Here is a 27,433-nt window from a genome sequence, read left to right on the forward strand (position 1 = left end):
AGCGTCATCCCTCATCTAGTCTTTTCACCAAGTTACATTGGTAGAGTTCCCTTTGCCATGTGAGGTCACGGCCACAGTTTCTTGGGGTCAGAACATTGATGTTAGGCGGACAAGAAATTAAACAAAATAAAGTTTAAGTTGTGGAGAAAAAGGAGAGGCCCTTGCCCCAAGGTAAAGGATAGTGATAGTGAGAGCATGTTGGAAAGTGGTAGGACCCAGCTCAAGCAGCCCAGGCTATAATGGGGTGCTGGGGTCTTCCGGCTGCATACCCTTCCCGTGGCCTACTTGTCATCAGTCCCCAGGGTGGATTCTGCCTGTCCACAGACCAGTATCCTCTGGGACTGGCTGCTGTGGCTTTAGGTGCATCCTCCAGCACCCAGCCTATCTCACCTTCCTGCATGTTGCTCTGCAGTCTCTGTTGGTACCCTGTGGTTGCCATGGTTACCACTGGTGTTCTTGCCTTCATTGCCATCTTACTAACTCCTTCCCTCCCCTTTTTAGTATAGTCTCTCTATGTAGCACAGGCTGACCTTAAGACCACAATTCTCCTGCCTCAGCCACTGGAGTATTGTAATGACAGGTATGAGCCTTTATGCTGAGCTTGTCCAGCCACTTGTAAAACTTGATATGTGTCAGGCCATCCCAAGGGCTTGTTCCTGTCACCTGGGTACACCAAGGAAACAGACTGTGTTACTATCTGGAGACAGAGGGGACTTCTCTACATCCCTTTGGCTAGAGCAACCATGCCCTCCTGTGTGATCTTGCTTGGTGATCTTACAACCTCTCCCAGGCCAGCAGCTGTGTGTGGATGCTTCTGCCTCTCCATGCCCTTTGGTTTAAGGCCAGTGTGCAAATGCTGTCAGCTGCTAGGTGGGTCCCTGAGCTCTCTTTGCATCTCATGCTTGTTCTCTGGGGATAGAAGTCACACTGGCAGTGACCAGGGGGAATGGCACCTCCCATTGCACTGAACAGTTGACTCCAAGGACTGAAAACTCTGGGGCCGCAGAGGTGACTGTTCAAGGCTATTACTGAGAGTGTACAATGTGCCAGACACCAGCTGGGTGCTAGGATTAACAAGAACATGCTGTAGTCTTCCAGGCTCTGGCTCTGCTGGTAGTGTGCTTGCCTAGGGTGCAGGAGACCCTGGATTCAGTTCTCATCACTGCACAAACTGGACATAGTGGTGCATGTTGTAAACCAGTCATTCAATCCCTTGGGAGGTGGAGGCAGGAGAATCAGGAATTCAAGGTCATCTTTGACTATACAGTTCCCAGGCCAGCCTGGGCTACATGAGACCTTCTCTGGGCCAAGTTAGCTTTTAAGATTTGGATCAAATAAGACCCCACCCATGAGGTAGGTTTTCCTTGATCACAGTACTCAGAAAGAGCTTCCTTTGATGTTTCAATAACTCCAGGTAACAGCTGTTCGGGTGTTAGTATCATTGTACACATAGTTTGTTTGACTATTTTTTTTTTTTTAAGGTTAGGAACTGTGCCTTATTCAGTAGTCTCCACATCACAGGCTTGTCCAGTGACCAACTTAGTAAAACTACAAAGAACAAATCCAGCAATACAAATAGGTGCTTGCAATGGCTGCCAGTGCTCCAGCAGTCACACCCCACACCCATACTGGCCCTAGGGTGTCTGGCTTAGATGCTGCTCAGCACTTTACCTTCCATTTAAGAGAGAGGGAGATAACTGATTAGAACAAACACCTGTGCTGTGTCCTGGGGAAGCCTGGGGCTCTCTGTGTAATTTGGGTCTCCGGGTCAGCTTGTTCCCTGGGGCTCTATCTTCCATTTCTCCATGCACCTTCTTGTGTTCTTTGTCAGGCTAGGAAAGCTGGGTCACTGGTGTTTGATGAGAACCCAGTTAGCCAGGGACGGATTGGACTGCTGGAGGTTGGGGGAAGTAGTGTTGGGGGGCCCCTCATACACTTTATGCCATGTGATCACAGATGCAAAACGATACACACAGATGCCCATGAGATCATACTGGAGACCCAGTCTCCCATCCTCTGAGAAAACAAGCCTTTGCCAACAGAGCATTCAGTTCTGGGTTTACAGGGATTGAACTCGGGTCCTTGCTCACCCACCCCAGGTCTCTACCACTAAGCCACATCCTAGCCGTGTTTTTACTTTTCCCTTTCAAATAAATCCCATTAAGTTGACCAGATAGGACTTGAACTTGCAATCCTCTTGCCTCAGCCCCCTGAGAAGCTAGAGAGAGAGCTCCATTGGTAGAACAATTGCTAGGCATGCACAAAGCCTTGGGTTTCACTCCCAACACCTTATAAACTAGGTACATATCTTAATCCTGGGACTCAGGAGTTAGAGGCAGGAGGAACAGAAGTTCAGATCATCCTGGGCGACATGTGGGTTTGAGGCCAACCTGGGCTACATGAGACCCTGTCTTTAAAAATAGGTGTGTGTGTGTGTGTGTGTGTGTGTATTTGGGAACAAAGGGTGCTAGTGTATTTGTTTTGTCCTTGATAACCAGGGGCTGCTGTGTGGTTATGAACAGAGAGGTATTTGTTGCCTAGCATTTTCTGTGCAATTTCAAGTCAGCCTGAGATTCCTGCTTTTGGCCTCATCCATCCATCCATCCATCCATCCATCCATCCATCCATCCATCTATCCACCCACCCATCCATTTTCTGGTGCTAGGGTAGAGTATATCTATACTACAACTATATATAGTATAAAATATATAACTACACCATAATCACAGAGTATAGTGAGGGCTGAGGGGAGGAGGGGAGTGTGCCTTTAGTAATACAGCTTCTGTCATATGAATGAGGGCAATGCCAGCCTCCTTCCCCTGTGATGGAAAGAGATCCTTCACCCCTCTAGGGGATGTACCTTCTGTGTGGCTCTACAGGAGCCAGGATGAAATGCCTGTGTCCATTCACCTCTGGGATTTGGCAGGATGTCAAAGTTCTTTCCACTTCCTCCCAGCTTCCTGGAGTTGCAGCCCTCCCCTCCAGCCTGTACCCCCACCCTCAACCCAACTGCAGCCTCCTCTCCAGCATGCAGCCTCCTCCCCTTGTGGAAGATGACTGCTTAGCTCTTTGGTGTGGGGGTGGTTTCCCCATTCTGAGCTTTGTTTGCACAACTTCTCAGGCTGCGGGGAAGGTCAGGAGTTGTGTGAGCTGATCTGGGCTCTGGGCTGTGTCCTTCTGCTTTCCTCTTTCTCCTTTTATATTGCTCTGAAGTTCAGCTTCAGGGCAGAAATAGCACAAATCATTCTCCTTTTCTCTACTTTCTGTTGGTCCATGGTTCATTTATATACTGCCTATGCCGTCCCTGGCATGGGGACATGACGACTGGACAGATGGTTCTCTGAAACCAGGCTGAAAATGTAAGACCCTCAGAATGAGGAGTCTTCCAGGTTCGGTCGATACCCCAAGAACTCAATGTCCAGTCCAGTTGCTGCAAAATGCAAGAGGCTTTAATGAACAGGAAACGTTTGCGCAAACGGGCTCCTCCAGGACGCAGGCTAGGGAGAAGCCCCCTCCCCTGGGCCCAGGTGTTTTTAAAGGCAAACCCACAAGCTTAGGAAGGGACCCTCTGTCCATTGAGTACGTGACCCTTGGAGGCCGGATGGTCTGCTATTAGGGTCAGCAGGCCTTAGGGCCTCAGGTGTGCTAATTAATCTTGTCTGGGCAAACCAGAGTTACAGCTATCTCTTGACCCTATTTACCACCTGTTGACTCACAGGAAAGGAGGGGCAGTGTGAATTCTTCTTATCTCAGGGCCCTGTGAGAGGAAGCTAGTAGCCTTTTGCAGGAAGGCAGGGTCTTGGTCAGTGTGGATGCAGTGTGGGGGGACCCGTGGTGAGAGGGGGAGGGAGAGAGGATAGTCCCAACCTGAGTCCACTGAGGTTTCAAATTCGGGTGGGAGGGGAGATGGGTTGCATGGCCAGCGGTCAGCGTGGTGGGGACGCTATGCTGGTAGTTCTTTGGGAGACATCACTGAAGCAGCCTGTCCTAGTGGCTTTGTAGATTGCAGAAACTCAGACTTCCCTCTGTTATCCATTTTCCCATCCCCCCTTATGGTCACTCCCTCCTTTGTGGTCACTCTGTTCCTCCCACATCCCTATTGCTGTCCCTGCCCAATATTCCCCTGCCTGAACCCCAGCTGGCTCTCTTCCTTACTCCTGCTGGGGACTCCCTCGCCTCATTGCCTAAATCCTATCCTCCTCCTAGACTAGAAGGGAGACTTAGGGAGGGCACAGGTGGGGAGAAGAAGATATGGGGAGGGGGCACTGGTGGGGGAGAGGGCACATTTGGTGATAAAGTAGGAGAATGGTGGTAGAGGCTATCATGAAGAAAAGGCACATGAGGAGAAAGCAGGCAGAGGCAGCAGTGCCCTGGGGGAGCACCGCTCAGACCGTGCTCTGGGGGAGCACCGCTCAGCTGTGCCCTGGGGGAGCACCGCTCAGCCGTGCCCTGGGGGAGCACCGCTCAGCCGTGCCCTGGGTCAGACGGTGAGTGCCTGGGTCAGAAGGTGAATGCCTGGGTCAGACCGGTGAGTGCCTGGGTCAGACCGTGAGTGCCCTGGGTCAGACCGTGAGTGCCCTGGGTCAGAAGGTGAATGCCCTGGGCCAGGCGGTGCCCTAAACCTGGCAGTGCCCCAAGTCAGACAGTGAGTGTCCTGGGTCAGACGGTACCCTCGGCCAGGTGGTGCCCTGGGCCAAGCAGTGCCCTGAACCTGGCAGTGCCCTGGGTCAGACGGTGCCCTGGGTCGGGCAGTGCATTAAGCATGTCCACTGGCTCCCCACTATTGCTTCTGGACCGCAGGGTAGATGGAGGCTGGGATCCTTGCAAGCAGGAGCCTGTTTTAGCTGTTCCACCTGATCCCACAGCTTTCAAAGAGATCAGCCTGTGAGGAGATGCAGGTCAAGGTTTTCTGGGTTGGGTCAAATTAACCCTGTAGCTTTCATGAGAAAAGCTCACTGGCTATGTATGAGGAGGGTGTTACAGTTTCTGAATTGGAGATGGAGTGACCTGTGCAGTCACCCTGGGCCTGGCATCCATAGAGAGAGCACAGAACTTGTGTCAACCCTCCAGCATGGGCCTGGTCTCATCTTACTCTCGGTGATGTTCCCCATGAGATGGAATTAAAGTGGATTTGTAATGCACCCCCCCAGTCATTGGGACGAAGGCTTCTTGACACATTAGGTGAGGAGGGAGGTAGTCTGAAGAGAGTCTGGATTCCCTATGTGTCTTAGGGACAGTCCCGTCGCCTTTGATGGTTATGTCTCTGATCCTGCAGAGTCATGTGGAAAAGGGGGACCAGATCTTTCAGGAAGCCTGGCCTGATCACTTCCTTAAAATGGGGGTGGGGGACATGGGGCAGGAGGAAGGGGTGGAGCTGAGCTCTGAGTACTTCTGCTTTTCGGCACTGGAGCTCTCTTGTCCCATCTCTTGTTACCATAGCTGCAGTGTTCCATCCCTCTGCTGGAGCCTCTCTGTCCCCACCTCGCCTTATTCTTTCCATGGTGACTCTCAAGCTTGGGCCATCAGAGTCACCCCAGGGGTTTGTTCAAGCTCAGCTCCTGAACCTTCCCCCCCCCCTTCCCCAGAGTTTCTAGATCAGCGGAGCACATGTCCTTTGGTTCCTCTGTGTCGAAAGGCTGGGACTGTGCTTTGACCGAGCACCATGGTTCTCGACTTTGCAGAGAAGCGACTTCTCGTTCCTCACCACCCAAGTCTCACTGGGGACAGAGTGTCACTGAGGGCATGACAGCAGACGCAGGTGCCAACCTTCTGGCCAGTTTGGCACCTTAGCATGTGTGTGTACACACATGTGCACTCATGGAGAAGTTCCTCCTGATCTCCCATGGTCCCATTCTCCTGTATGACAAATGGGTAGGATGTGTGCTCTCACAGCTTCTGAGCCGTCCTGTTTGGAGAAAGGGGTAGAAATGGACTTCCCAAGGGGCCACCTGCTCTCCCAAGCTGTCAGAATGGCAGTGACTGCCCAGGGCATTGAAGCAGTGGTAAAAGTGCTCTGAGACCCACAGACCTTCTGCCCGCCCTCAGCTGACATCCTGTCTGGCCAGGTCTCTAATGTCCAGCGTAAGTGCAATGTCACTCCGGATTTCTGAAAATGTGCCTGTCAGCAGTCTTCTTGAACACACTGTGGCTAGATAAGCACTCAGCCAGTCACTCCATGTGTGTGTGTGACCCGCCTTCCTCTCTCCCTCCCCCATGGTTGTTTAAGGGAAGTCAGTATGGGGTTCTGGAAGGTTCTCAATTCCTTTAAGAGTGTGTGTGACTTACTTGCTGTGCGTGGGGTAGTCCTTCGGGCAAAAGTTTTACTGGGCGATTGTTAGTGGCTCTTCAAAGGAAATCAAGGGGTTGGCAAGTGGGTAAAGATGATTGTCCCACAAGTCTGACAACTTAAGTTCAATCCCTAGATCCTACTTAAAGGTGCAAGGAGGGAACTGTCTCCATAGATTTATCCTCTGACCCCCATGTACATATCCCACTCACATTACTTATACACACTCATAATAAGAAATATAATTAAATAAAATTTTAGAAAGAACCATGGTGGCTGTAGTGGATAGAGTGTCTGAAATGGATGAGAGAGACTTGAGAGGGCCATCTTGTGAAAGTCCCTTGTGGCACAGGAAAGCTGACCAACATTCAGGGAGGGTGACACAGGAGAGGCAGGCAGGGAGAGCTCATGCCTCTGGCAAGCTCTGCTCTTGGCTGAATGGAGGAGGTCAGATGAGGGGCATCAGCCACTGCCCCACACAGAGACTTTGATATCAACCCACAGTCTCTGGGTCCAAGAGTCCACATTGACACTGCAGAGCTGGGAAGCTGTCATTTTGGAAACAGACACTGGTGGTCTTTTGTGAGAGGCTGGTAGGGAGGTGGCTAGGTTGGGTGCCTGCCTCCTCCCTAGGCCAAGGGTGAAATTCAAACATTTCACTGCTGGGTATTGGGACACAGTGCCTGAAACACTGCCCATACCTCCACCCTTCTCATGCTGGGAAATGCACTCTGCTACCCATGTCCCCTGCTGTATCTACATCAGCCACAGGGCCTGTGTACCTGCAACCTAGAAGCCTTCATCTTCAAGAGTTCAAGGTTAACCCTGAGGCCACACAGCAGCACCCTGGCAGCCCTGCACCATGGCAGTAGCATGACAGTCCCCTCTTCATGGATGATGGGCAGACTGTGGAACTGCCATTTTGGAAGCAGCTCTGATGTCCATCAGATGATGGGTAGACAATCATACCATGGAATGTTTTGGGTCCTGAGGGAGTCATAGAAATAAAGGGTGTTTCTGAGCTAGCTCAGTCAGTGAAGTGCTTGAGGCCCTGTGTTCCATTCCCAAAGCCCACATCAGAAGCCAGCATGGATTCCAGCACTGGGGAGGCAGAGGCAGGAGCATCCTTGGGGCTCACTGCTGTCCAGCCTAGCACACTTGGTAAGTTTCATGCCAGTGGGAGACCCTGTCTCAAAACAAAGGAGTCAGCTCCTAAAGCACAACACCTGAGGTTGTTCTCTGACTGCCACACGAATACATGCATACCTTTACACATGCACAGGCCTGAGAACACAGTGACTTATGAGAGAACTTGGTCTCCACAGTCCATGTGTGACATGATATCACTCACGTAACTGTGATCTAGCCAAATACAGAGACAGGTTTAGTGGTTGCAGGGGGCTGTGTGAGCATGGAAGCAGCTGTTCCTGGGTCTGAGTTTCCTTTTTGGATGATGAGAATGTTCTGGAATTAGGCTATGGCGATGGTTGAACAGTTGTGTCCTTTAAAATGGTGTGTGCGCATGCTCTAGCGAACTGTTTTACCAGTGACATTTTTTAAAATAAGTTTCCAACTGTCAAACATTTAGACTTTGAAGAAAAAATGAAACTGCAGAATATTTCTAGAATACTGTCATGGGAGTACAAACTGCTTGGGCTCGCAAGACAGCTCAGTGGGTAAGGGCATTGGCCACTAGGCCTGACAACCTGAGTTCAGTCCCTGGTACCAACATGGTGAAAGGAGAGAACAGACTTTGCAAAGTTATCCTCTGACCTCTGTACATATAACATTGTCTTCATGGATATATCCCCCCACCCCACCAGTGGACAGGTAGTTCTACTCCTGGGGGACAGCTGAGGGTGTGTCATTGTTCTTTGCCTGTCACAACTTGGATGCTCTAGTCTTTGGTGAAGAAGGCCAGGGGTATTGTACAACACACTGTACCACAATGACATATCAAGTCCTTCATCTCTCTTTTGCTTCCTTTTTTTTTCCTTCAGTTTTTTAAGGTAGTTTCTGTATACCTTATAGACCAGGCTGGCCTCCAACTCACAGAGATCTGCCTGCCTCTGCCTCTGCCTCTGCCTCTGCCTCCTGAGTGCTGGGGTTAAAGGCCTCTCTCAGAGGAAGTGTGGGGGCGGGCAGTGGAAGGTGGAACTTGATGAAGTTGTACTTGGTGTGGGTTGTGGGAGAGACTGCAAAGTGACTATACAAAGAGCTCTAATGTAGCTTGGTAGAGCAACTGCCCAAGGTGTTTTCTTGAAAGTGAGCATGCATGGTGTAAGCAACCTAAGTAGCCTAACTTCCCAGCTGGAAGATGCCATGGATCTCACTGCCTCGACATGGGCACCCTTGCTTATATTGGTATTTGTCTCTCTAAAGTGGCTTTCCTATTCCAAGTAGAACCTTAAAGATGATTTGCCAACTTTTGCTTTCTGAGACAGTGTCTCCAGTAGGCCAAGCTGGCCTTGAACTTCTGAGTCTCTTGCCTCCACCTCCCAAATGCTGGGATTGCAGGTGTGCACTATCTCACCTGGTTTATAAAGTGCCAGGGATTGAACACAGCCTCAGGCTGGCTAGGAGAGCTTTGTACCTACTGAGCTGCATCCCCAGCCTGAGGCGATGACTCTCTATCCCTAAATAACATTCATGTTTTGAGCCTTGGCCCATGAAGCTCATAAAGGTGACAGCCAGGGAGGCCTGAGTGCAAATCCTAGCATTCCTCCAGCTGTCTATCTCACCTGGGTTGTCACATGATCAGGCTATGCTTCTCCTTCCCATCGGTGAAACAGGCATTGGAGAGGACATTGCTGAGGTCTGTGGGTACACACTTGTTTTACCTTCTTACTGGGCACACAGGTGTGCCTGTGGCTCATGGCCTCTCCCCAGGAAGATGGTGTCAGGAAGTCCTTACTGAGTGCCATACTCTCTTTGTTTTTGCCACAGATGATGTCCGACTATTTGCCTTTGTGCGCTTTACCACCGGTGATGCCATGAGCAAAAGGTCCAAGTTTGCCCTCATCACATGGATCGGGGAGGATGTGAGTGGGCTGCAGCGAGCCAAGACGGGGACCGACAAGACACTGGTGAAGGAGGTGGTCCAGGTAATGTGTACTGTCGAATGTCAACAAGGGTCACCACCCAGTTGAGATAGCGGGTGTGGGGTGAACTCTGGAAAGCTTCTTAACATTGTTCAGGGTGCCAGCCAGGACCAGAACTTTGCCATCTTGACTGTCTCTCCATAGAAACATAGCTGCTGGATATCTAGCTCTGCACAGCCAGCATCCCACAGAGAGGGGCTGACGATGACCAGAATGGAGATCACTGCCTATCCCATTGTAGGTGGGTCCCAGCAGTGGCCATGGAGACCTAGGGAAGAGGATGTGATCTTTCCCAGGACAGCATCTGTCATGGGGACACTGCTCACACTTGCCTGGTGCACGTTAACCAGATTGACAGTGGGGTATATTGTCACAGTTTGGTAACAAAAGCTTGACAGTAGTACTATCTACAGCACCATAGACAGTGAGGTTGTTTGTTTCTGGGTTGGGGTAAGGGACCACATTAAGAAAGAAAAATCTGAATTTGTAATAGTGAAGCAAGGTGAGCATGGAGAAGGATTTCCCAAAGCCTAGAAGCCAGAGCCCTTCCTTCTTTTAGTTCCAGTGACTCGAGTAGATGTGGCCAGCCCTTGGCCCTTCAGTCTGGCTGTTGCCCAGGGCCAAGTGACATATGCAAAGAAAAAAGATGGGGTTGGAAAGATGGCTCAGTGATTAAGAGTGTTGGCTGCATTTCCAGAGAGCCTATGTTTGGTTCCTGGAGCTCACAGGGCAGTTCACAACCCTCCGCAGCCGCAGCTCCAGGCTATCTGATGTCCTCTTCTGGCCTCCATGGGCACTGCATACATGTGGTGCACAAACATACATTTAGGCAAAACACCCATACACAAAAACAAACAAAAAAAAAGATGTGGCTTGGCTCCCATTGGCTCTCTGGATCACACATTGACTGCCTTAACATTTTGGGGGGGGGGGGGAACAGGGTGTCTTAGGATTTCATCTATTGCTGTGATGAAACTCCATGACAGAAAGCAAGTTGAGAAGGAAAAGCTTTATTTATTAGGCTTACACTTCCACATCACTGTTAATCACTGGAGGAAATCAGAAAGGAACTCAAACAGGGCAGGATCCAGGAGGAAGGAGCTGATTCAGAGGTCATGGAAGGGGTGCTGCTTACTGGCTTGCTCCTTGTGGCTTGCTCAGTTTGCTTTCTTATAGAACCCAGGACTACCAATCCATCTACCATGGGCTGGGCATCCCCTATCAATCACTAATTAAGACAGTGTCCTACAGGCTTTTGCACAGCTACATTTTATGGAGACATAGTCTCAATTGTGGTTTCCTCCTCTCTGATGACTGTAGCTTGTATCAAGCTCTTCATAAAACTAGGCAGCATACAGGCTCTCTCTGCTATGTAACTCTGGCTGTCCTGGAACTCACTCTGTAGACCAGGCTGACCTGGAACTCACAGAGATTCCCTTGTCTCTGCCTTTTGAGTGCTGGGATTGAAGGTGAAGCCTGGCCATACCCAGCTTTTTCTTTTCCCTTTAAGTTCTGAGGATTAAACTGAGGTTGTTCTGCAAGCATTTTACTAGGGGAACAGCTTGAAGCCCCTGCTGGATAGCCTCTGTAGAAACCCTAGAAACCCTAGGAGGGATTCCAGGGCTTACAAATACAATAGTCAGCTTTATTGCATTTAAAGTAGGTTTTTAATTAATTGTCTCATTTGCATGTATATGGTTTTGTGTGTGTGTGTGTGTGTATGTGTGTGCACGCACTAAGTGCATATGGACAACACTGTAGAGTCAGTTCTCTCCTTCCCTCTTTCCTTGGCCTCCAGAGATTGAATTCAAGTCATCAGGTGCACCTCAAGAACCTTTACCTACTGAGCTATCTGCTGGCCCCATTATTACCTTGTTGTAATTTACTTTTGTTTCGATAGGGCCTCACTCTGTAGCCCAGTCGGTCCTCAAATTTATGCCTCTGGTTTTTGAGTGCTGACAGTTGACCCACCACACATGGCTGGATTGTTTGTTTAGTTGATTATTAAATGCTTGTTGGTTTGTGGTGCTGAGGTTCCAACCAGGGCCCCGCGCATGCTAGACAGGCACTCTGCTGCAGTCCCAGCCCAGGGCAGTGGCAAAGGGGACTCAGGAACCTAGATTCTCTGGTGGCAGCCTTCATGGCGGGAATACTAGTTCCTAGTTGTGGATTTTCAGGCTCCAAGAAGGTGAAGTTAATTGGCCGGCTCTTCACAGGGGGAGGTGAGGGCTTTAGAGACTCTTAGCTAGATCCAGGCTCAGATAGGTTTCATCTCTCTTCCATTCTCTTTCTCTCTGGATTTGGCCACCCTCTGCCCAGCAGAAGGAACATCCAGGCTTCGGTGGTCCTAGAATGGAGGCCTGCTACCTCTGTGGTAGTTGGTCCCTTCAAAGAACCCTAAGCCATTTAGGGGCAGAGGTGGGGCTCCTTCCAGTTCAGAGGCATGATGGGAGTTGAGGTATGCTGGGGTCACTCAGATGAGGAACTAGGATTCCCAGCCAGATGGAGGTGCATGCCTGTAACCTCAGCATCCAAGTGTGGAGGCAGGAGGATTCGGGATTGAGGCCCACTTGGAACTGGAAGCCAGAAAGGTCACGGAAGGGTTCGTGGCTGAGAAAACCAGACAAAAGTCTCCTTCTCCACCAGCCTCAGGGCAGCAGAGGCAGCAGGAAGCTGGGCTGTTCTAGCTGCCCTGAGTTGGGGAATGTGCTGAGCTGACAGCCAGTTTCCCTGGCTGAGGTGGCCCTGTCACACTGTTGTCTGCTGGTGCCTGAGATAGCACACCCGCCTTTGTTCTGGTGCCTCTGTAGGCTTGTGGGGACAATGTGGTGACCAGCAGGGGAGACTCCCTGGTGCCAGGCCAGGCTGCCTGGAATCAGAGCCAATCAGGTCTGCCTGCCTTGCAAAATGCTCTAACTATTTGTACTAATTTATCATTGAGTTTAAAATTTTTATATATGTGCATGACATGTATGTGGGTGTGCGTGTGAAGATCAGAGGACAGTGTCATGGGATCTCTTGCCTTTCACTATGTAGGTTCTGGGGACTGAACTCAAAGTCAGGTTCCAAGTTTAGCAGCAAATTCCTTTACTTACTAAGCCATCTTTCTCACCAAAGGGTGACAGACCATTTTGAAGGTAGGGCTTCATCTGAAACACAGTGGGGAGCCTGGGAAGGCTTTAAGCTAGGGAGGACAGGTTTGCTTGGGGAGAGGCCCAACACATAAACAAGGCTGCAACCAGAGAACTGTTCTGTGCTAGCCATGGCTTGCTGCCCCTCATCAGACTCTCGACCTACTCCTAGCCCGTGGCCAGCCTGCTCCGGTGCAGCCATGCCCAACACAGAACCATGGAACACCTCTGCTTGGCAGAGCTCTATGGTGGGAGTCCTCCTCCCCATAGTATTCCAAGGCCCAAGCACCCTGGGTGCGTGTTCTGCGGGCTTTGCCTGCCCACTTCCTGGTGCCTCTCCAGTTTTCTGTCTTCTGGATATTTGTCCCTACATGGTCCTTTTCATAACAGGCCGGTACCACACACAGTTGTGCAGTAGCTGCCAGCCACAGACACGAGTCTAATGAAATGCCAGTTGTGTGGATTCTTTCTTGTGTAGCCCTCAGCCAGCCTTGGCCGGGAGCTCAAAAAAATCAAGTTTCTGGCCCCTCACCTCCCTGAATCTCTGTTTCCTCATCTGAGAAATGGGATGTCAGTCTAACACGTAGAAGCATGAAAATAATAAATAAGATGCCACCTATGGGAAGTGCTGGTATAGATGTACAGTTCCTTTTTGAGAGAGGTCCAAATGTTGCCAAGGCTTGAACTCACTATGTAGTTGAGGTGACCTCGAACCCCTAAAATTCCTGTCTCTATCTCCCTAAGTAGTGAGTTGCTAGACAAGCATTCTACCAACTAAGCAAGCCCCTGTTTACTTATGTGTTCATTTTTTTTTTTGTTGAATTATGAACACATCCTGGTATTTGCTGACAGTGAACATCTTTGAGGCTAAGTGTTGTCATTTTAAAACAATTCTGTTTACTGATTCTTTGAAGGAAAGCCCCAAACATGCATGTGGCTGGGAACAAAAAATGCTATGTCTGTTTCTGTCTCTCTCTCTCTTTATCCTCTCTCTCTGGAGGCCCAGGATCTCTTAAGTGTTGGGTGAGGGTTCTGCTACATATCTAGTTCCCCAGTTTTGATTAGACAGAAGTTGAAGACCCAGCTGGATTTGACCTCAGCTGACCAATGGGTAGGGGCTGTTTGGAGCTCTGGGTAAAGATGTGTTCTGAGGTTGAGTGTTGACAGAGAATATGCCACGATTGATTTGTGAGGACTGCCATAGACATAGGAACAGAGATTGGAGTATGTTTCCTACCCCTTTCTCCTCCCTGAACTAGATAGAGTCAGAGGTCAGGCCAGGTGGTTCCAGAGCTTTGAACATCTGGGAGACAGAAGAGCAGGTCCCAAGCCTTTTCTTTTAGGCCACCAACAAGTTCCCAAATCATGACACAGACTTCTGATCTGTTTTGAATGCCAGCCTAGCTTAGCTCTTTTTTTGGCTAGTTCTTTTAACTTAAATTAATCTGTTTCTCTTATCTGCCTTTTGCCTCAGGGTTTTCTTTCTCCCTTCCTTCCTTCCTTCCTTCCTTCCTTCCTTCCTTCCTTCCTTCCTTCCTTCCTTTTTTTTTAAATCTTTTCTTACTTTCCTGCCGTCTCTATGTCTGTCTGAAGGCTGCCTGGTTTCTGGCCCCAGATGTGTCTTCTCTCCTCTCCCCTTCCCCTCCCCTTCCCCTCCCCTTCCCCTCCCCTCCCGTCCCCTCCCCTCCCCTCTCATTCTTCCTTCTTCTTGAACCCAGATTTCTCTTCCTCTCTGCTTGGCAACCCTGCCTATCCTTTCTCCTGCCTAGCTATTAGCTGCTAGGTTTTATTAAACCAATCAGGTGCCTTAGGCAGGCAGGATGTAACACAACTTTACATAATTAAACAAATACAGCACAAACAAAAGTAACACACTTTTACAGGTAAAGTAATATTCTGCAGCATAAACACATCTTTGTCCATTTATAATAATATTCCACAATATTTTTCAGGTATGGGATCCACTGCTCTGAGTTGGTTTGGTCCACACAGGCTCACAGCAGGCTCTTGGGACATCTGTCCGCTTGCATTTTGTCTTGCTGGATCACGGTGTGCCTACCTGTGGTGTGCCCCTGGTTCTTTCTCTCCCTGATCAGGAGGGTGACCTGTGCCTTTGTATCCCAGTCTGTCAGAATCTTGGCCTTCTGATCCATTTGTTTCCTTCACCCCTCTTTGATGAGTCATGCCGGCCTTTAAGAACCTGCTCTTTTTGAGTAAATTACACCTTGCTGGTTTTAAGTTTTAAGGACTTGGTCTTTCAGGCACTGAGTAGGTAGCAGGGCACAGAGGGGGTGGGAGGGCTGATGGTGGAGCACCACTGGCTGCGTTCCATTGCTTTCTGCTCAGCCTCCTGGGAGGTTGCCCTTTCTCCTGGCAAGAAGGGCTGTTGGGGACTGATTGCTTTTATTCAGCACTCAGAGGTCTTTGACTTAGAATTCTTAGGGAATTCCTGTTGGTGAAAGGCACTTTATTGTGGCCAGCAGGTGACTTGTCCACTCCTGCCTCAGCTCATGCATGTGGCATAGAGTCTACACCCTGTATAGTGGAGACTTTCATGGGTTCTGGGTGGTTCCAAAGCATTCGCAGAGCCTTAACCTTGAATAGTGCTGTGATTCTGTATGGGTTCCCCACGGATTCTGTGTCCATGGTGTGTGTGGGGTGCGATGGGGAGGGGGCATTGCCATAGTCTTTATCTTCATGCTGCAGGGACTTAGGCAGAACCTGGATGGCTGGTGAGGATCTGTTTGGGAGACCCTTTTTTCTCTCTCTCCTCTTTCACAGGAGTGAAGAGCAAGCAGGGCCAGAGTCATTGAATACTGTGTTTGGGGCCTCTTGGACCTCCTGCTCCTCATCTCTTAGAGAGAGAGCCACAGCTGGAATTTGGCCTCCTAGGGTATAGGCAAGTAGGTGATGGCCATAGTGAGTATTAAGGCAGTACAGGTTTCGGGCAACAGTGGTGGTATTGCTCTGCTTGTCTTCTGGTTTGGTGGAAGCCACCTCTCTTCCCTAGCAGGCTTTCTCCTCTGTAGCTCTCCCCTAGCCCAGCTTTGGGTGTTGTCACTGGGTTGGTTGGTGGACACAGCCAGCATCCATGTTTACCCAGAGGAAGCACCAGGGCTGCCCTTCATTGAAAATGAACTCTGGGGAACAAGGAAAGGGCCCAACCACTGAACCCCAAGCTCCCCTGAAGTCTTGAGGTTGAAGGGAAAGCTACATTACTCATAAATCAGCAGAGGGCCAGTCAACACTTGCCCAGTGCTGGGCGCACCCAGGGTCTTTGCAGTCTCCAAGGCCCTCATTACAGCCCCAGCATGTGGTACTGTTTCTGTTCCTGTTTGCAGAGGAGGAAGTGAAGCAGGCTCACTCCAGAGGGCCAGGCTACTAGAGCTTGGGGCAGTTTAGACTAAATCCTGTTCTCAGCCTGCCTTAGCAAGAAAACTGGGTTTAAGCTAGGCATTTGGGAGCCCTTTAAAAAAGAGATGGGGACTGGGGATATAGCTCAGCGGGTACCCAGCACCACATAAACCAGGCACTGTAATGTAACCACACGTAGATGGCAGCGCTGGAGTGATGGAAGGCCAGAAGTTCAGGGTCATCCTTGGCTATCCGCAAGTTCAAGGCCAGCCTAGGTTACATGAAATTCTCTGAAAAGGGGGTAGGTGGACAATTTAAATCAAGGGTAGGAGAATATTTATGCATATCTTAATTTAACCTTATAAACAGAGGTGTGTGTGTGTGTGTGTGTGTGTGTGTGTGTGAGAGAGAGAGAGAGAGAGAGAGAGAGAGAGAGAGAGAGAGAGAGGGAGAGATACACAGACCTTCATTGGCATCACTTTCTCAAGGAGAGCATCCTTGGGTCTGCTTAGCTTCTGAGAAAGGGTTGTGGGGACAAAGTCCGTCCTCAGCCACCTTTTCAGGGTATTTTGATGGAAGCCTGAAGCTGCCAGAGTTGGACAAGGCTTGAAGAAGCCTCGTCCTTTGAACAGTCCCACTGGGAAAACGTGCAAAGTCCCCATTTAGAAACCTTGGGTGGGATGGGAGAGTCCTGAACAAAGCACTAGAAGCCTCAGGAGACAGTGCCCAGACTGGCATTTTGTGCTTTGGACTCTTACAGGTAGCTTGGGCAGCCTTGGGGCTTCTGGTATGGGAGTGTGGGGGTGGAGAAGGCAGTCTAGAACAGCCTGGAGGAGGGGCGAGGGGGAAGGGCAGGCCTAACATGGAGCTCTTTACTCTGTGACCTGAAGTGAGTCACTTCCCTTCTCTGGTCCTCTATCAAAAGCGGAGGTGGTTGGCAGGGCTAGTGGGTTTTGTTCATTTGGTTCCATCCTCCCACTTTGTCTTGAACCACAGGACAGTTACAGCTGAGTGACTTTTGAACATTTCAAGCTTCCCCTGTGAGCACCCATGAAGCCACCAGCAGGTTTAAGGGAGGGACATGTGTTCCCTCACACCCCTGTCAGGCCCTGCTGCCCCTGAGCAGGTCAGCTGCAGGTCTCTATGACGGAGACTATCCCGTGTGGCCACCCTGCTTGCAGACTTGCTTGTGTTCTTTTCAGCCGCCAGCAGCTACAGTGTGTTGCTCACTGCTGCTGCTGACCTGTGACACACCTGATGGCCAAGCTGAGTGCCAGAAGCTGAGGGCTGACTGTGGGTGAGCTGGCAGCATTCCAGGGGTGCTGCAATGACACCGCTTCTCTTCAAATAAGGTTGCATGTGTGTCATCAAAGCGCTTCTCACTAAGGCTGGCCTGGGTCGTGCCACCTCCTCGCCTTGTGGCTGTTGGATGGCTTACATGTGCATAGGGGGCAGGTGTGGTGGGAGGTAGCCTTTGGCACAGGGGATGCCTTGGTGGCCAGCACCTAGGGATGCAGGTGAGCAGCTCCTTGTTCTTTCTGGTCCTGGCGGTGATCCCTGGTCAGACTTCATCTGCCCAGTGATGTCGCTTGGTTTCTGCCCTTTTTACAAGCACACCAGGAAGGCGACTCCTCTGTGGCATTGGAGACTCCCTTGGGTCTGAAGCTGACTGCTTAGTAGGAGAGGAGGCAGAGGGCAGGGGGTCATTTCAAGTAAGTTCTGAGGTTGGTACCTGTCTCTGGGTTTCTATTACTGTCATGAAACACTATGACCAAAAATCAAGCTGAGGAGGAACGGGTTCATTTTGTGTAGGATTCCATATCATATCATCACTGAAGGAAGTCAGGGCAGGAACACAGGCAGGGTGGGAGCCTGGACTGGAGCTGATGCTGAGGCTGTGGACGGAGGGTGCTGCTTACTGACTCGCTCCTTGTGACTTCTCAGCCTGCTTTCTTAGAACCCAGGAACTGAGCCCTCCTCCATCAATCATTAATTAAGAAAATGTTCTCTGGATTTACCTACAGTCCGATCTTACAGAGCCATATTCTCAGTTGAGGTTCCTTCCTCCCAGCTTGTGTCAAGTTGACATGAAACTAGTCAGCACAGTGCCCAAGTCATTTAGGGACATTTTGTAGAATTCACTCACATCTGGATGGGAAGAATGCGGTACTGGTGTGGACCTTTCGTTGGGGGGGTGACCTTTTGGCCCACCAGGGATACCATCACAAGATTGCTGCCTCTTCCACCCCCTCACATGAGGAGAGACTGCCCCTGGAATATAGGGAGGAGATCCCCTCAACTTTGTCTCCACATGGGTGACAGGAGCCCATTAATTGTCTTGGTTGGAAAAACCTCATTCAGAAGGATGAACAAGGAAGGGTTGGATCATAAGAGGTATGGAGATCCATGAGGTTCCTGGAGGGTATGGGGTGGGCAAGTGAGTGACATGGGTGTCAGTTAAAGGTTGTGAGTGAATGAAGCCTCAGCTGTCCTCATTGTAGACAGAGGAGTAGGTGAATGGCTTCTTGGGCCTTGCAATCTTCCAGTCTGTTGCTGGGGAGATGGGGGCCCCAGAGGAAGCACCTTTTCCATCATCTGCAGACATGTCTGACTTAAGCTGGGCTGTGGGTGTGGGTCCATCTCCTGGGCTCTTGTGGGGTGAGGGGAGCAGGGCCAGATCTATCATCCTCCAGCCAGGCTCACTGTGAGGATGAGGTCATTAGCCCAAGGTGTCAGCAAATCCATGGTCTGCCTTGGTACCAGGGGCATGGCTTGAGCGTCAGTGGCTTCAGAAACGTTAAACACCTGCCCTGGTCACCAGAAGAAAAAAGCAGTCAACCAAGAGATAGAACTCTTTATTCTGCTCTCTAACTCTGGAGTTCCCCCAAAGCAGTGGGAGTAGAGTGACAGGACAGGGTACTGGACAGGGTACTGGAACACGTAACCCACACCCCATACTACTTTTCCATAGTTACAATCCATGGAGGTGCCGGCTCGGCCTCTGCAGGCAACAACAATAAAAGCACATCTTCAGTCAAGTCTCCTTCTTCCTGTCTTCTGTGGCAACACAGAGGAGAGAATGTTCTGTGTGGCTGACCCAACGAGGCATCATTTGGGTGGTGACACAGCTGTCCTGTAAACTTTGTAAACTTGAAAGCATTTGCTTTGTGGCTAGTTGGTTTTAAGCTTGCCTCAAAGTTTGAGGCTGCATTTATTTATTTATTTATTTATTTATTTATTTATTTATTTATTTTTTAGTTTGAGGCGTGTGTGTGTGTGTGTGTGTGTGTGTGTGTTTGTACGCGCACGTGCGCGTGCATGGGCGCATGCATGCATGTGTGTATTATATATGTGGGGAGCTTAGATGATTTTGCCCATTTACATTTATTACTAGTCTGATCTCCTTTTTCAGACAGTATGATAGCTTGGGCTGGTCTTGAACTCCATATGTAGCTGCGGTTAGCCTTACATTTTTTTTCTCATCTACTAACTTTGTGTGTGGACTTGTGTGTTCCACAGCAGCATGTAGAGACAGGACAATGCACAAGGCTTGGTCTTTCCTTCCACTATGGGGATCTTAGATCATCAGGCTAGGCGGCAAGTGCCTTTAACTGCTGAGCCATCTCCCCAGCCAGTAATGTGGGATTATCATGCCTGGTTTGTGCAGTGCTGGGGATTGAACCCACAGGGCTCTTTTCATGCTGGGAAAGCACTCTGCCCACTGAGCCTCATCTCCAGCCCCAGTTTTGTTTTGTTGAGACAGTTTTGCTATGTAACCCAAACTGGCTTGAAGCTCATGGGCAGCCTCCAGAGTTCTGTGATTCAAGGTGTCTGAGATTCTAGGTGTGAGCACCATCCTGATTGTCATGTGATGACCCACACTCTTGTGGTTTTAGTTGGGGAGCTGCACCCAGCCCCTGACACTTCCCTTTAGATTTCTTAACCTTATCGCGTCTTCCTAATCGCCTGTTCCTGACACAGACTTCAGGTTCTTACTTCTTTAGATTGCCATATATGGCTGTCAACAAGCGGAGGACTTTGAACTTCCTCTGTAGGCTTCTCAGCCAGTTGGCTTCCTTGCTGGGGCAGTCTTGCCCCTCGCCGGTGCTGCTGGGCTGGGTGTTGAGACGCAAGTCCTCTCTCAATTCTCTTTCTGATTGAGGCCCACTGCCTTCCCCTGTTTGGGTCACGTGCACATACGTAGCAGTGCTGGCCAGTGGGGCTGGTGGGAAGGGTCTTTACCTTTGGGGCTGGACAAGGCTCTCTTGGCTCTGCCCAGGAGTAGGGTCTTATCTTATCCAAGTAAAAGGTCAGCATATGGAGGGTGGATTCAGAGACTGTGTGAGGCTGTCCCTCTTGGCTGATACTAACCCCTCCTCCATATCCCTCCATGTCTTAGTGGCCTTGCTCATGGTTTTCAGAAAGCTGAGAACTTGGTCTTCCTGGTACTGTGGTGACTTTGCTTATTTTGTTTTTATTGATGTGAAAGACATTTAATATAAAATTTAACTACCCCCTCTCTAGTTCCAAAGATTTTTTTTTTTTTTTTTTTTTTTTTTTTTTTTTGGCCATCTTTCTTTATACTTATATCAGTATAGGTGGGAATGCTAGGCATTGAACTCAGGACCTCATGCCTGTTAAGTAAGGTAAGCCATAAGCCACACTCCCAGCCTGAGGCAGTCGTCCCAGCTCTGTGGCCTTGGCCAGGCATTGCAGTCTTCAGACTCAGTCTTGTCTGTAAAAGGGAAACTATCTTGACTGTCCTGGGGGATATGAAGAGTTGCTCTTGGGGTGATTTGGGACAGAGCTGCACTTTGTGCATGGAGGGAGCTGGTTTTCTGGCCCTTCCTGGTTTGCAGTCACCTCTGAGAGCTCTACCGATTTTTACCACCGTCCAATTTTAGGTGATGTCTGTCATTTCCTGTTCTGTTTCCCACTCATGGTCACCTCTGGTCTGTTTTCTCTGTGGATTTGCCTTTTTTGGACATTTCCTGTCAGTGGAACCAGACCGTGGGTGGCCTTTCGTGTCTGCCTGCTTTTGCTCATGTTTAAGGGTTCTGCCGTGTCGCAGCAGGCACCGTAACTTCTTTCCTTTTCATTGCTGACGAATGAACGCTTCATCATGTGGAGTGTCCCTGCTTTGTGTGCCGCCTCATCTCATCTGTTGTTTAGCTGTCTGGGGTGTTTGGGTGTGGGTGAATCATGCTGCTACGAGATCTGGGTGTGTGCTTTGAGACACGGTGATTTCATTTCTCTCCGATAGATTTTCAGGTGTATAGTCCTGGGGTCCTAGTTGGGGATCTCCTATTTGACACTGTAGCTTGGCCTCAGTATCATAGCACAGTGTGTGTACACAGAAGCACTGATAAGGGTCCCACAGGCCTGGGGCTGTTGCTCAGTGGTAGAGCGCTTGCCTAACAAGACTAGGCTCTGGGTTCCTGCCCTGGTATTGGTGTGAATGTGGGGGTATGATGTGTGGTGTTGAGGTACACACGTATGTGCTGATGTGCACTATATGCATGTGTGTGCGTGTGCTTGCTCCTCTTACTTTGTTGGTCTTGAACTCCTTATGTAGCTGAGGCTGGCCATGAACTCCTGTGCCTCCTGTCTCCACCTCCTCCTGGTGCTGGTTTTACAGGTTTGCTCTTCCGCCTCCAGCTCCTTTAGGTGGATAATTTTCTAACCTTTGAACTTATGCTTATGGCAGCTTTCTCTGTCCTTTGAGATTTTCTTGGTTTATCGTAGTTTATAAGCTACATATAAAATAACGTAATCCGCATGGCTCAGTGTTATCTGATAAGATACCACCCGCTTTGCCCATTCCCACATGGGCCTGACCCTTGTGTCTGGCAAAGCTTTGCACCCCAAGATGTGACAGTAACAGTATGCTTCCCAACTGTAGCCTGGCATATTGCAGGATGAATGATAATAGTGCCCTGTCCACCTGCCCAGAATTGATTGTGGTTGGAAAGGCCAAGTTACCCCTGGTGGACTCAGGCTTAGTAACGTTTGAGCTGGCGTGTGAGAGCCTATCATCCCGGCTACTCCCTGCCCCAGGTGCAGTAGTAACACGGTGCGTGAGATGAGCAGTAGCCACAAACCAGTCTCCTTTTTCCTTTTCCCTCCCGCCAGTGATTTTTTTCGAGATAGGGTCTCACTATCTTAGAATCATGGTAGTTCCCCTGTCTTAGCCTCCTGAGTGCTGGGATTGCAGGTATGTGGCACCATGCCTAGCTCCTCCTTTCCCTTCCTTCTCTTCTGGAGTTGAACTTTGGCCAGCTCCCTGCCTGCTTTTCCAGCCTCATACCCTCCCTGGAAGGTTTTTATAGTTGAAAAAGTTGAATGACAGTTGAGAGGGACTTGCCCAAAGTAAGCCAGCCAGGAAAAGACAGCCCAGGAGTCATGCTTGGGTTCAGCCGTGGCCCACAGGACATGGCATCCCTGTCCATCTGATTGGGCTTCTGGCACAGGCCCTGTTGGCATGACTTCACTGTACTATGCTGCGAGTGTCTGGGGTGCCAGGGCTTCCTGCTGTGTTGCCTGGGCAACCCTGGACCTGCCCCCTCGTCCCTCACAGAAACTCTGAGCTCTTCTTTGTCCTTGCAGAATTTTGCAAAGGAGTTTGTGATCAGTGATCGGAAGGAGCTGGAGGAAGACTTCATCAGGAACGAGCTGAAGAAGGCTGGAGGAGCCAATTATGATGCTCAGACAGAGTAGTCCCAGCCCCACCCCCCAGAGCCATCTGCCTGCTCCACCTAGGAGGAGACTACCACCTCTAGTCACCAGCCCACCAGGGAGGAGGAGCCATGAGAGGCACCGGGTGCCACCAGTGTGTGTAACCCCCTTCCCTGCCTCCCTAACCCTCTCGCCCCTCTGTGGCCCTCTCAAACTCACCAAGCATCATTCTTTGGTACCCGTCCCCTTTTTGTTTTAAGGAAAAGTCATCTTGGTGCCAGGGTCATGCACACCATCAAATCCCAGGTGCCTCTGTCAGTGACCCTTGGCCTGTCATTTCCCTTGCCCTCACTGTGGCCTGCCTGGTCTGAGCCACCCTGGCCTCCAGTTGCTGGGGCCTGGCCTGGGTACCATCCCAACTTGCCTTGGCTATTTCCTGCTAGCCCTAGGCCGGCCGCCATGCTAGAAATTGTGTACACCCTACAGCCTTCATGAGCTCACACATGCTCCTTAGAATCCCTAGACGTGGCTCCAGGTCCCACCCCACCCTACCCTGTTCAGAGTCTGGTAGATGCTGCTTGGCAGTGACAGGTTTAGGTTTGGCATGAACCGAGTATAAAGTGACAATTTGCCTTAAATCTTGCTTGGCAGTGACTCTGTCATGTGGTCTAAACTACCATTTTGACGAAGTCCTTCTGAAGTATGAGAGGTCTGAGTCCAGTTGTGATGAGGGTGCAGGGTCAAACTCAGGGCCTCCTAGGGTGACAAGGATGGAAAGATCCCCCTGCAAGCAGGGAGGCGGGCACAGGCCTCACGGCACCTGGAAGGTGGCAGTTGGAATCTTAGTCTGCACCACCAATTTGGAAAGATGGCTTTGTTTGCTTTTAACGAAAGCTGAGGCGGGCGTGGCTCCTCGTGAGCATGTGAAGATGGTTCTTTTCCTTTCTCCTTGCTCTTTTCATTTTGGGGAAGAAGACTGTACTGGACTGGGCTGTGAGGACCATCTCTGGCATTCCAACAGTTTACAGAAATAAATGTGTTTTTCAAGAAAAACGAATTGAGTTGTCTGCTTTGTGTGTGCGTGGTTGTCCAAATTCAGACTGAGTGGTTGTTGAAGGAACTACTGGGCCCTGGGCATGTGGGTTTCCCTCTCTAAGGTGTTGAACTCTGGATTTTCCTTCTGCCATCTCCAAAATGGTAGAAGTTATAGATATGTACTACCATACCGTATTTCAGTAGCTTTTAACCCTCTCTGCAATCCTGCAGAGGACCCAGCACCCATGCTGGACATCTCCCAACTGCCTGTAATTCCAACCCAGGGCATCCAGGGTGTCCCTGAACTCACTCCATGGCCCAGGGAGTTGTAATCCTGTCTCCTCTCAAGCAGCTTGACTCACAGGTCTGAATCTCCACAGCCAGCTTTAGATATATGCCTTTTGTGTTGTCTCTAATGAGACAGGGCCTTACTAGACTGGCCGTGGATGTTTGGTAATCTCCCTGCCCCAGCCTCCTGAATGCTGGGATTACAGGTGCCACCACTCTTGGCTTAGATTTTAAAATTCTTGGCCATAGAAGTTGACGTATACCTTCATTTTATAAAAACAAGAGACTAATCTGTCTCCCTTGTCACAAGGCCGTGACCATGCTGCCTGGTGGCATGAAGCCAGAGGTGGCCCCATCCCTGGTGGGCTCACATTCGTGGCTCTCAGTGCCTACTTTTCTTTTTATAGTTGTATGTCTTCAGGAAAGTTAACCTCTCTGAGCTCTGAATCCTTCATAGGAGAATGGGCAGCACTGTACAAGCTGGGTGTGATGGTAATCATAGCCCTTGAGAGGGGGCAGGAGGAACAGAAGTTTAGAGTTACCCTCTGCTATATAGTGAGTTCACAAGGCCAGCCCGGGCTACAGACCCTGTCTCAAAAAGAAAGAAAGAAAAAAAAAAAAAAAAGAAAGAAAGAAAGAAAGAAAAAAAGAAGAAGAAAAGAAAGGAAGCAGAGACCTGGCTACCCTGCAAGACTTCCCTGTCCTCCACTCTATCCTGCCCTTGCTTGAGGTGGTATGTAGTGTGGGAAGGGAAAGGAGAGATGAGAGAGGAAACCAGCCTGTGGCTGTGGTGTATATTTTTGCTCTGTTGCTGATTGGTCTATGGGGACTTGTCTGTTTCACAACTTCACCCAGCCCTCCTATGGGACCCTGGCGCTCTGCTTATACTCCAGGGGTTATCTGGGGCTAGAAGGGGGAGTGCCACCCTAGGTCCAGGGCGCCATCCAGGCTGGGGAAAAACCTCTTCCCTGGGGTGATGTCCTGGATTTAGTCTGGCTTAATCTCCTCGTTCCTCATTCCTAGAGAACCGCAGAAGAGATTAAATCGAGGTCAAGCAGGGTTACCTCAGGTGACTCCTTAAGGAAGAGGAGGTGCTGAGTAGCATGAAGTGTCAGGTAGTCCAGGCTGCCCTTGAACTCAACATGTAGCCAATAATAACCTTGAATTCCTTATCCCCCAGCCTCTCCTTCTAGAGTGCTAGGACACACCACCATACCTAGGTCACACCACCATACCTAATACTATTATACCTAGTGCACACCACTGTATCTAGGTCACATCACCATACCTGGGACACACCATGTGCCTAGTGCACACCTCCATACCCAGTTTTGTGTGTTGAGAAAGTACCCACTGAGCTACTTCCCTAGCCCCAGCAGTTGATTGTGCCACTGTTCTTTTAGAATGTTCCCTGGGTCCTGTAAAGTGGGCTATGAAGGGGTCTGAACATTAGTTCCCATAAGGTTTATGTCTGTGCCCGCACCATGGACCTCCATTGGAAAAAGTGTCTTTAGAGATGCAATTGAAGATGGGTCTGGATTAAGGAAGAAGATGATGTCTGTGGGAGGTCTGAGACCCAGACAAGAGAAAGAGAAGAGATTGTGATGAGGAGGCAGCCATAAGCTGAGCAACTCCTGGGCCTGTACACAGCTGAAAGAGACAGGAAGAGGACCCCAGGCCCTCTGGAGGAGGCAAGGGCTGCTCTCCCTGAACCCCAATCCTGGGTACACATTCTGCTGTGGGGGTTAATGTCAATTTAGAACCTTCCTTTTCCTCATTACCTACTCCATCTCTCCCGGTGGGACAGCGTCCCTGTGGTCCTTGCACAAGGCAGGAGTTTGCTGAAACTGGAGTCCTGAACCAGGTGGTGGTGGTGCATGCCTTTAATCCCAGCACCCAGGAAGCAGAGGCAGGTAAATGTCTGTGAGTTCAAGGCCAACCTGGTCTACAAAGCAAGTTCCAGTATAGCCAAAGCTACACAGAGAAACCCTTCCTCAAAAAAAAAAAAAAAAAAAAAAAACCCAAAAAAACTGGAGTCCTGCTGGACTACCAAGCCACACAGATGCCAGATATCAGACCAGCTTGGTGCTATGCCAGGTGGAGCCAACCAGTTCCTGGTTGTCTTCTGGGTGCTGGCTCAGGAAGGTGGCTGACTTGTTCACTTATCTGACCACCAAACCAGCCTCCCCCCAAGCCCTAGGCCCCTCCACTTCCTGACTCCTTCATTTAATGGTCCTAAGGGAGGTGGGGTCATGAGAGGGAGCCTTGCTGCTGAGGCCCCTGGGCTGGCCTGACTCTGGGGTGGACAGGAGAGGCAGATGTTGCCCTGAGGTTCATGGAGGGTCTGGGGTGAGAGAGCCTGGGTCTGCAGAGCCTGGGGAGCCCTCCTTGCCCTGTGTCAGGACTGGTTTGGGGTGCTGCCGGCAGGCAGGGGTTGGGGGTTGAGAGGAAGGAGGCCCCTGGAAATGAGGGCTAACAGCTCACCCCAGTTTCTGGCAAACCCACTCAAGCAGATGCTAATGTGTTTCTGTGCTCCTTGGCTCATCCCCAGCAGTTCCCATGGCTGATGTCACTCTTGGTGACTTGCCAAACCATGGTGGCACACACAGGGGAGGCACACAATGAATCTTCCCATAAATCCTCAAGCATAAATGTGGGCACCCCAGGAGACCTTCAGTGCCATTCAGGCACAGCAGTTACATGATCCAGGTGTGTGTGTGTGTAAGTGGGTGTGCATGTGTGTGTGTGTGTAAGTGGGTGGGTGTGCAGTGTCTGCGTGTGTGTGTGTGTGTGTGTGTGTGTGTGTGTGTGTAGAAGGCAGAGGACAATGTTACATACCTTCCTCAGTTAATCACCACCTTATTTTTATTATTTTAAATTTAATTTAGGTTTATTGTGTATGTGTGGATGGTGGGGTGACAGGCTTGCCTGAGCACTTAAGCCTGTGCACACGTGCGCGTGCACACACACACACACTGTGGCACTTGTGTGGACCTGAGAGGACAACTTTCAGGAGTCTCTTCTTTGGCTATGGATTCCAGGAATCTAACTCATGTCATCTGACTTATATAGCAAGAACTCTTCCCCACCGATCTCCCTGGCTCCCCCGACTTTGAAATTGGCTCTCACTGAACCTTGTGCTGTTCTCTGCCTCCTGAACACTGGGATTTAAATATGTATTGTATGCTGGAGTTTTGACGTTATGGTTGCAGGTGTTGGGGATCTGAGCTTAGGTCCTGTAGCCCGTGCAGCACTTAATGAGCTGAGCAATCTCCTCATTCCCTAATTGAGCTTCTCCAAACAAACATTCCCATAGGACACCCAGCAGCCTGTGGGATCCATGTTGCCTACAACACGTGACTTGGTTCAAAGTCTACCTGGAGGGAAAGCTAGCAGGGAGCTAGGGAACAGGGCAACTTTCCGGGTACAGTGGGGAGAGACAGCAGGATTGGCAAGGCTGAAGGTGGAGTTTGGTGACAGCTGTTGCCTGGTGTGCACAGAGCCTTTGGGCTTGAAATGCAGAACTGTTAAAAAAAAAAAAAAAAAAAAAAAAAGGATTGTTC

The 27,433-nt window shown here is 50.1% G+C and overlaps 1 protein-coding gene across 1 annotated transcript in view; it reads left to right on the plus strand.

The window, feature by feature from the left end:
• The window catches only part of Cotl1 (coactosin like F-actin binding protein 1), a 32,734-nt gene extending 9,130 nt beyond the window's left edge, over positions 1-23,604 (plus strand). The window contains exons 3-4 of the mRNA XM_051201594.1: positions 9,233-9,390; positions 22,479-23,604. Coding sequence (XP_051057551.1) covers positions 9,233-9,390; positions 22,479-22,589 — 269 coding nt within the window. The 3' untranslated portion in view covers positions 22,590-23,604. The remainder of the gene's footprint in view (positions 1-9,232; positions 9,391-22,478) is intronic.
• The last annotated feature ends 3,829 nt before the right edge of the window (positions 23,605-27,433 follow it).

This window comes from Phodopus roborovskii, unplaced genomic scaffold (assembly GCF_943737965.1).
Source record: "Phodopus roborovskii unplaced genomic scaffold, PHOROB, whole genome shotgun sequence".
Classification (NCBI taxonomy): Eukaryota; Metazoa; Chordata; class Mammalia; order Rodentia; family Cricetidae; genus Phodopus; species Phodopus roborovskii.